The 10,795-nt window shown below is 41.8% G+C and overlaps 1 protein-coding gene across 1 annotated transcript; it reads right to left on the bottom strand.

Moving 5' to 3' along the window:
- Positions 1 to 2,620: 2,620 nt before the first annotated feature.
- On the bottom strand, positions 2,621 to 7,056 carry LOC130391390 (uncharacterized). Its single transcript, XM_056601492.1, has 10 exons — positions 6,553 to 7,056; positions 6,315 to 6,377; positions 5,604 to 5,984; positions 5,233 to 5,331; positions 4,785 to 5,017; positions 4,500 to 4,678; positions 4,278 to 4,374; positions 4,079 to 4,188; positions 3,779 to 3,896; positions 2,621 to 3,637 (listed from the first exon to the last, which is right to left on the bottom strand). The coding sequence occupies exons 1-10, from the start codon at positions 6,668 to 6,670 to the stop codon at positions 3,608 to 3,610; spliced, it is 1,428 nt and encodes a 475-aa protein (XP_056457467.1). The 5' UTR covers positions 6,671 to 7,056; the 3' UTR covers positions 2,621 to 3,607.
- Positions 7,057 to 10,795: the final 3,739 nt, after the last annotated feature.

The following is a 10,795-nucleotide window of genomic DNA, read 5'->3' as shown; positions in this document are numbered from 1 at the left end:
TCACTGGGTCTCCATGCACGGAAAACGTATGCCAGACTGCCATAACCCCTGTTGCGCTGTTAGCGGGTGCCTCCTTTGCAGTGAGGTCTGGATAGAGGTTGATGGGGCGGCGGCCTGGGCGTTGTCGTCATACGGTGGAGGTGAAGGGGGATTCGCACGCGGTCCGCCGGACTGCAGTCCAGGTCCGGGTCTACATCTCGGGTGAAATTGAGATAAAAATATTCCTACACTCTCTACGCTCTCTGTCCCTGGCTGATTTTTTTTTTTTTCTATCCTGGCTCTCTCTTTCCCTCAAATTAAATGCACACCAACATAATTAAAACTTCAACAACCGTTTTAAGCTAAAACTCCCCATTTCAGGAAAGCCCAGTTTGCACCAATATTTTGAACCCTCCAGAGCCGCTTCACCATGCTTCTCCAACATCACCTTCGCAGGTCCCGTTATCTCAGTTTTTCCAGATTTGTTCCCCATATTTAAGATCCTTTTACACTAGCTATTATTTAACAAATTATCTAATATCGCCGAAACCTCCTTGTTACTACACACATATACATATATTTATTAATGAATGCCTATTATTATTATTTATTTATATATGACCCCAACAGCGCTTAACGGGTTTCCCTTTACCGTTTTGACAGACCCTCCTGCCCTTTCTGTTACATATATATACCATATACAGTGGGGCAAAAAAGTATTTAGTCAGCCACCAATTGTGCAAGTTCTCCCACTTAAAAAGATGAGAGAGGCCTGAAAAAAAAAAAAATCTAGAAAATCACATTGTCTGATTTTTAAAGAAATTATTTGCAAATTATGGTGGAAAATAAGTATTTGGTCAATAACAAAAGGTCATCTCAATACTTTGTTACATGCCCTTTGTTGGCAATGACAGAGGTCAAACGTTTTCTGTAAGTCTTTACAAGGTTTTCACACACTGCTGCTGGTATTTTGGCCCATTCCTCCATGCAGATCTCCTCTAGAGCAGTGATGTTTTTGGACCCACGCTGGGCAACACGGACTTTCAACTCCCTCCAAAGATTTTCTATGGGGTTGAGATCTGGAGACTGGCTAGGCCACTCCAGGACCTTGAAATGCTTCTTACGAAGCCACTCCTTCGTTGCCCGGGCGGTGTGTTTGGGGTCATTGTCATGCTGAAAGACCCAGCCACGTTTCATCTTCAGTGCCCTTGCTGATGGAAGGAGGTTTTCACTCAAAATCTCACGATACATGGCCCCATTCATTCTTTCCGTCACACGGATCAGACGTCCTGGTCCCTTGGCAGAAAAACAGCCCCAAAGCATGATGTTTCCACCCCCATGCTTCACTGTAGGTATGGTGTTCTTTGGATGCAACTCAGCATTCTTTCTCCTCCAAACACGACGAGTTGAGTTTTTACCAAAAAGTTCTATTTTGGTTTCATCTGACCATATGACATTCTCCCAATCCTGTTCTGGATCATCCAAATGCTCTCTAGCAAACTTCAAACGGGCCCGGACATGCACTGGCTTTAGCAGGGGGACACGTCTGGCACTGCAGGATTTGAGTCCCTGGCGGCGTAGTGTGTTAGTGATGGTAGCCTTTGTTACTTTGGTCCCAGCTCTCTGGAGGTCATTCACTAGGTCCTCCCGTGTGGTTCTGGGATTTTTGTTCACCGTTCTTGTGATCATTTTGACCCCACGGGGTGAGATCTTGCGTGGAGCCCCAGATCGAGGGAGATTATCAGTGGTCTTGTATGTCTTCCATTTCCTATTAATTGCTCCCACAGTGGATTTCTTCACACCAAGCTGCTTACCTATTGCAGATTCAGACTTCCCAGCCTGGTGCAGGTCTACAATTGTGTTTCTGGTGTCCTTTGACAGCTCTTTGGTCTTGGCCATAGTGGAGTTTGGAGTGTGACTGTTTGTGGTTGTGGACAGGTGTCTTTTATACTGATAAGGCGTTCAAACAGGTGCCATTAATACAGGTAATGAGTGGAGGACAGAGGAGCCTCTTAAAGAAGAAGTTACAAGTCTGTGACAGCCAGAAATCTTGCTGATTTGTAGGTGACCAAATACTTATTTTCCACCATCATTTGCAAATAAATTCTTAAAAAAATCAGACAATGTGATTTTCTGGATTTTTTTTTTAATTTTATCTCTCATAGCTGAGGTATACCTATAAAAAATTACAGGCCTCTCTCATCTTTTTAAGTGGGAGAACTTGCACAATTGGTGGCTGACTAAATACTTTTTTGCCCCACTGTATATATTGACGGAACTTTACCGGAGTTGCTTTACCGTATGTTCCTATAACAAAGTTCGAATCGTGGCCGATTTGTTCGAATATACGTTCCCAAAACAGTATATACAGTTTTCGTAACGGATTTATTGTAGCTTAAACAAGTATTTTGATCTCACCAGCTCGAATTCTTTTTCCTTTGGATACCGTACTGAAGAACCACTAGTTTATCCCCCACAGGCACTCTCTCTACCCCATTAGTCTGGTTACAGTCACCTGGAGGCGGGGTAGAGCTTTGGGGCAGAGTCCGACTCGGACCTGTTTTGGAGCGATATTTCGTAGAATCTTCAGGTTAGATATCCCGGCCGAGCCCCCAACTGTCGTGACAATTTCTCTATTAGATATTGCGTCTGAGACAGATGAGATCTTTAGATGCAAAAAAGCACACGATACTTGTAGACAATTAGTGGTCATATATTTGTAATAAAAATACGAACAAAGATACATCACAACATGCATCAACAAACAACATAACAGGCATACATTACAATAATCTGAGGCCTCAGATGGAAACTCTCACGGCGTGTTACTTCATATACTAAAGACACGCTTAGAGGAAAGTCCACTGAGTCTTCTAATCAATGAGTTCTTATTCGTTTGGGTTTATTAGGGGGTGGTCCCCCAATACCAAAAGCCTTTGTGTACCAGATGGTTATCTTTACAACTGCAGCTGTGGGGAATGCCATTGGAGGGGGTAGCGGCCGTGTCATCTAAACCCCTGGCTTGGTTGGCGTTAGCCAGGGGGTCGAGAAAACAGGCCCACACATCAAAGGATTGCATGGAGGGTGATTTACATGACAAGAAACATAGGAAAGGGCAGGCAATAAAAATGCATCACTCTACCCTTGACGGTTTACACTTTAAATGACCCAAAAGGAGCCCAGAAGGCAGACACTATATAAAATTACACAGAATAGCAACAAAACTTAAATTCATATAGACCAAAACAATACAACATGTCGATTTTCCATCACAAGCGGCAATAGAGTAACTGTTCTCCCCATTCCCTGCAGATGTGCATCATCATTCGCATGATGCAAATGAGTCCTAAGAGTCCTATGTCCACCGTTTCAATAATGACAGTAATAACATACTTGTTCAACTTCCTCTCCAACTGTGTTCCCTGCTCCATCCTGATTTCTGCCACCCCATCTCACCTGCAACATAGTGTTTTGCCATTCATTTCATTGCACTTTTACTTAATGTTAAAAGTGCAATGTAAAGCATTATTATTATTTCAGGTACCTCGCATTTGCTGTATGTGCTTTGGCGTGCATTACACTGAGAAATGGTCTCATATGCATCAAAGGCTGAAGATCTGGAAACTCATCAACCACTTTGCTTAGGTAGGGCCAGTACCTACAAAACAAGAGCAACATTAGTGGGTATTACGCACGTTGCAACACATTTTGCTGGGACATCAATCTAAAACCACAATCCTGACTTAAATACTGAGGTACTTGTCATTTAATATACAGTAGGTTGACAAAGAGAAATTACCTGCAGACAACATCCATGCAGAAGAAAGTGACATTTGCCCAATTCTTTCTGCAAAAACATGGGGTATGCAAATATTTCGCCACGGTAGTGGTTCAGTCCTCGCAATAATATCCCATGTCTGATTGATAAGAGACAATATGGATAATCATCAACTTACACACAAAGAGTTGCTCAAAACCTCACACACTCACATTTCTTGATTTTTTACTGTACATCAAATATGAGATTCAGATGTATGTGTCTACAACATGAGTGGCAAATGGCACTGTACAATAACATTCTTCTGACATACCAACATACCTGCAGACTGCCACCTGTATGCCCTCTTCATCAATTTTTGAGGAAGATTTCTTTGAGGCCTCCTTACTTGCCCTGAACCTTGACACCCCACATGTCCCATTGTCATTTGCCTGTGAAGTCAGCTGTTACTCATTTGGACTAGAAACACACACCTTACACACATACATAAACAGATTGTGGTATGCAGAATCAAACTTACTCTTGCCCCGCTGCTTCCTCTGATATTCTCCTGAAAGGCCAGAACTTCATCGTCTTTGGCTATGAACAAGCCCTCATATAAAGAGGGTTCCTCAGTTCTGTGCATTGCAAATGATCACAAAATGCCTATTTAACTAACGACACATTACTCTACATGAAACTATTTCAATGACAATGTTGTTGTTCAAATAGCTACATTAACGTCTGTGTGATATTTACATACCCCCTTGACTTTTTGAAACGATAATGTTTCCGGTTGCCATCACAGCATACTGCCAACATAACAGGTTGACAGGCTGGACAGCAAAAAGGGTCAACTTCAGACATTGTGTCCTCTGTGTGCTTGCATAAGCAATATTCAAAGTAGCTCCTCTGGAACATATCTGCACAGATTTTCCCTGGCTATGAAAGGAAAAAAAAATCTATTAGGATTTCAAAAAAAGAAACATACCCACAAAATTACAAATAGTTATAATTGTGTGTTACAATGCGATTCAGGCAGACTTACCCTTCCTCCTCGAACAGACTGGTGCTCCAGAAGCTTTAAAAAAGCATGCCTCGACAGGGAGGGAGCTGCCAACTTTATGTTTGAAAATGCCTCAAAAACATCAAACGAATATAAAGTCTGGCAGTTGGTAGTGCTTGGCCAGTAATTATACTGTAGAAGGTCCTTTACCCCTGGAGTCCATTCTGTTGTGCAGCAAGAGCAGACCTTTCGGGGTAAACACATCTCGTATCGCCCTGTGAAAAAAAAAACATTACACTAAGGATGTTTCACAGACACAATTGTGGTAAAGTTGATTGATAATAGTCAATAATAGTTTCATTTGACAAGAAATTTAACGTTTGGTAATTGCTGGTATATTGATGAATTGAAGTTTGCCGTGCTTGCAGATGTTAAGTTGGGGTGAAAGTTCTGTGGTACTGAAACAAAAAGTGTGACTTCCAGGACATACCATTTATAGTGACCACTGCAATATGCCTCCCAGTGGTAACCTCAGCCTCTTCAGTGCAACCACATATTACCCTTTGGGCAGGCATTGGCAACTGACATACTGCAAAACAGAAAATATCTGTTTTTCTATATGCTTGTTACAATAGTGATTCGAAAATCCCACTCCAACATCCACAAAGTTGGCCAGACCACTATACCATATGTCACTATCACTGCTTTCTGACAAAAAGGAAATGTTTTAACATATCAAACACTGTGAAAAACCAACAGAATCAGTCAATGAGTTATGTAAATTTGGTTTCCGCACAATATTTTCACACAATATTTGGAATAACTCTTTACTAGTCTACAGAAATTGTTGAATGAACATACCCTGCTGGGAAAAATGAGGCTGGCCATTCCCATCCACCACCACTGCCTTTGTAGGGGGAATAGGCTCCAGATAGCCATGGAATATTGCCACCCTGCCATGGAAGACATGCCTCCTGTGGACCTCTATGTCACACTTGCCACAGAGGTACTCAAAGTCCAGTGGGACAAACTCAAGGCACCGAATAACTGCCTCCTCTTCGTGGCATTTCTGGCATGTTTCCTGTAATGCTCTCTGTGCCGAGAGTTTGGCATCTAGGAGTAATGGCCTTGCTAATTTTGCCCTAACTCCAGCGAGCACCTGCTGTTGTGTCCAGGTTATGTCTGCTTTTGCCACTGGAGCTTCAGAGGCAAGGGTACCCCTTAACTCTTGAAGACGAGTTTCTGAAAATAATATAACTGTTTAACCATCCGTCAATTGTGGGAAGGCGTAATACAAATTGAGTTTAACCGTGGAACACACTAGTGTTAAATTCAATGATGGTTTAATGCTTTTTGACCATGGTAACTATTTAATGGTATTACAAACAACATTATCAAGTGATAAGAGCCCTTCCCGCTCCCCCCCCCCCCCCCCCCACACACACACACACACATCCCACACCCCATGGTAATGGTCAGAGTCAGAGAGATCATTGAGAAAGTTGTGGATATGAAGTTGTGGATATGGAGGAATGGGAAATGTAGTCATACAGAATATGCAGGCATACTCACCGAGACTTGCAGTCAATTCAATTCCTTCGAGCTGGACTTCCTCACTCACTGGGTTCACGGAAGCTGCAGAGACCAATATTTTTTGGGTTATCTATAGTATCAGGCTTCATACATTTTAGTCTGGAAATCCCCCAAAAATCAACCATACATCTGTCAAAGAGGGATAACACCATATTTCTACCCGCTGGCATTTCGTGAATTATTATTTAACCATGACAACAGTGCAGTAAACAACAACCTGATGCACGTCTGGGTGATTTCTGACGTTTCTGAAGTCGGCTCGTGACCACTTTCTTTTTTTTGACTGCACTCTTCTTTCTCCTCTTTTTTTTTGGAGGAAAGTGGGAGTCTCCCATTGCTGCCTACATGACAATAACAGCAATATTTTCAGATACAATATCAGACTGTAAAGTTATACTTTACATTGGATTACTCAAACAACAGCAATGGTAAAGTTCATACAAATGGAAGTAAGCTGATGAAATTGGTCTCAGCCGGGCCTCAAGGAGTAGCGCATTACTGATTTCAGAAGCCATATGGTCCCTGATCTCAACGGCATCAGAACAAACCTTCTGGTTTTGGAACATCGCTGGACAATTGACACACAATACAGATAAAATACAGGAGTGTGTGTGTGTGTGTGTGTGTGTGTGTGTGTGTGTGTGTGTGTGTGTGTGTGTCTATGAGTGTGAGAAAGAGAGAGAAAGTGTGAGAGAGAGAGAGCGAGAGAGAGAATGGCTCTTAAAAGTGCCTTTGTTTGTCTTTTTTGGAAAGCTATCTTGTAAATAATCTGTAACAAAGACAAAAAAACATAATTAGAATGTTTTCTACATTCATTAACAAAAATTAGATGTATGATAGTGATTACTAGTTACATCTTAGTCAAAAAAATGCAGGGAATAAATTAAATAATCGAATCACCATTATTGTAATCGTCCGACCAACAAATTGCTCAATAACCATTCTTGTTATATTCTACACAAGAATGACTGAAGCACATGGGTGCACTTCCCAAAGGAGGAAGGCCATTAAACCAGTGACAACACTGTGGTTGAGACAGCTCTCTGGCCACACCAACATGCCTTGCTCTTTGGTGTTGCAATCAACCAGGACTGTGCGTTTCCCTTTAGTGTTTATAATATAAATAGGACTCTTGACAAAATCTCACAGATTGGGGCTCGGATTCTGTTGTCAAATCTCTTTCAAAGTTTAGTTATACTACTCCGTGAATCAATGTGTCGATGAGATGTAGGCTACAATGAGGGCTGTACAGTATGGACTACAATTTATATCAAGGTATGATTTGAGGCATAGACGATAACGGTATTATAACACGGTATGTTCTTTTTATCTTCTAATTTCTATATAAATGCTTCTGAGGGGGTATTAGCCAATCAGCGTTCACTCCCTGAGTGTCTCAGGTACTCTTTGCAAGGTTCATGACTGCGTCGAAGCGTCTGCGTGGTCACGGAGTTTTAGATTCACAGAAGAATAACAGAACGTCACCTCCCGAGATCCGACCCAAAGGATGAGGAACGCGGAACTAGTACCGACCGAATGGCTCCTAGGCTACTATGTGCGTGCGGCATTCGTGTAAAATCCAGGCCACTATTCCACTTCACTTATCCCTAATGCATGCACTCCATCCCTAATGTACATGGCGCTCATGTAATACCCTACACATCTGGTATTTGCACAAACACAGAGGAACGCGATGCATTGCGCACATAGTTCAACTATAATGCTGGCTGTCTAAAAATAGGCACCTGTTTTGATAACCCTAGCTAAATTAACTAATCAGAGATAATGGCCCTCATTTATCAAACAAACGTAGAAATGAGCGCAAATCTGAACGCATGATTCATCTTACGATAGGACCCACGTGAGATTTACGAAACCTTCGTATCACACCAATCCCAGCGTACGAAGGATCTTGCGTTGATAAATACGGCGGCTGAGATCGATCGTAATGAACGTGACACGCCCATATAAAAGCACGTCTTCAGAAGTCTCGCCCCCAACTTTTACGACATGGAGAAACGTCCAACGGTAAAATAGAGGAATTTTTCCGAGACCCAAATGGAGACGCTCGGGTCACTGGTGGATGCGAACCGTCTGGTTTTATTTGGCAGCCTAAAAGCTGGCAATAAAGGCCAGCAAAAGAATGCTATATGGAAGGAAATAACTGTTGCAGTGAATATTGTTTCCAATGTTCGTCGGGCTACGGAAGAGGTTTGTTAATTAAATGAATTAAATAATAAATTAAATGTACAACTTCTGTTATCCAGCTTAAAACATTTCACATATATGCTATTGTTTGCATTCCGTTAAAGTTATTTAATTCCGAATAAGGTGAAGAAAAAATGGTCCGACATGAAGCTCATCACCAAAAAACGTGTTGCGGCTGTGAAGCCGGCCAAGCAAGAAACGGGAGGAGGCCGGTGCAGTGCGACTGCAGCGTAACTCACCGAGATGACTCTGACCATGTAGTGCGCCCTGATGTAGACGATGCCCAACGTTGCTATTTTGGAAAATAAAAGAATCGTGCGTGCCCCCAGGCCATCGGGCTACCATGTTCAGGATTGACATTCTGGCATCGCAAATAATCTGAAAATTAACCGAATGGTAGCTTTTGCGGTTGATGTACGCGTAATCATTAATAGATGGTGGCTTCATACGCACATGGGTACAATCAACCGCACCAATCACATTTGGAAACCTAGCAATAGCATAAAAATCCCGTTTGATTCCAGTTTGCTGATCGTTAGTGTATGGGAATTTAATATAACGTTCAGAGAGGGACAGTATAGCTGCCAAAACTGCTGGCATGGTTCGGCTAATACTTGGCTGGGAAATACCAGACCTGTCCCCGATCTCCCGCTGAAAGGTCCCGGTGGCCAAAAACCCCAAGGTAGAGCACACCTGCACTGGCACAGGTATTGCGTTTGATCGCCTAGTTTCTCGCCTTAACTGTGGCTCCAAATCATTGCATAGCTCCATCAGGAGATGCCTTGGGAGACGAAAACGACTCAAGAGCCATTCATTGCTCTCCATAAAAAAATCGGCGCAGTCTCGAAAAACTCTCTCTCGTCTTAGACGTGCGTTGAGGTCCTCTAACAGAGCCAGCTCTGCCATCGCTGCGACTCGACCACCTATTTGGCAAAGCTCCTGTTTATATAGACAGCTGAATAAACATTTCACCTGTCACATTCTAATTATTTTCATAGCAATACTGTTTTTAATTAGGGCTGACTTGATTGTAATTGTTTGAACGGCTGGGCTAATTCCAATTTATTTAGTAATTAATACAGATGTGCAACATGGGCTACTTGTGCTGCACTATTCATCAGTGAAATACCCGTTTGTTGCGCCAAAAAAACTTGTGTACACGAGCTCAGACCTGACGTGAGATTTCATCGCAGCCTGCGCTCACGTTCAAATTGATAAATGCCAAGCTCAACGTTGAAATGAGCGTACATCCATTTTACGCACGTTTTCTGTCGTACGCTCGTTTGATAAATGAGGGCCAATGGCTCTAGCTAACACGAGAAAAGTCTGAGACAACGTTTATATAACAATGCATATTAAATGCATATTAAACATGCAGGAAATAGGCTACATACCTGTTGAAAGTGATCCTGCAATGACTGGAAAAGGCGCAATTCTGGGATGTAGCCTGTGTGACGAAGCTATGACGCGCAGCCACAATGTCAACCGAATCGCCCGAATATTAATTAATGACTTGGTCATCTCTGCATTTGTTGGCTATGTGTTGTTTGTGTATCGCTGACCAGTTTCAATAAAACAGCAATGGTTTGCAAGAGTATTTTGAGTTTGTTTGCATAATAAAAATAAGACATAGGCTAGGCTACATTTTATGAGGCAATATCAGTTTAACATTTAACATTGTAGGGTTTGTGAATTTTTTGGATATTTAAATTGGTTTTGGGGCCAATCATACGATTTCGGTTTACACCAAAAGTCCTCTAACAAAAAAATAAATATATCTTGAGATTATCAAACAAAATGAACCACCCTTAATTTAATTAATTATTTAATTAATATGTTATTCTATACATTATCCGTTACATATTTGAATGCCCTCTTTCATAGATATGACACCACCATCACTGGGGCGTGGGAACAATTCTCCATATCCATATCGGACGGGGAGGGTGCTTATTGACAGTATAGCCTACACTAGACATAAATAGGAAGCTTGCAATGAGCATTTAAATCACCAGGAATAGTCAATAAACACTCAGGAAGAGGAATGACATGATAACTGAATTAATTAATTAAAATAACCCTGCCTCGTTCAAACAATGAACCTGGTGTTTTGCTTTCGCGGCTGCGTCAATGTCCGTGCGCATCTCTCAGAGTGACGTATTGACGTATTTAATTAATTATATATTTATTTATTTATTATATACATATTTATATAGCTACCTGTTTATATTCTGAGAAACGCTCCCATCCAA

This window comes from Gadus chalcogrammus, chromosome 11 (genome assembly GCF_026213295.1).
Source record: "Gadus chalcogrammus isolate NIFS_2021 chromosome 11, NIFS_Gcha_1.0, whole genome shotgun sequence".
Lineage (NCBI taxonomy): Eukaryota > Metazoa > Chordata > Actinopteri > Gadiformes > Gadidae > Gadus > Gadus chalcogrammus.
This window is presented reverse-complemented; position numbering and strand designations above follow the sequence as displayed.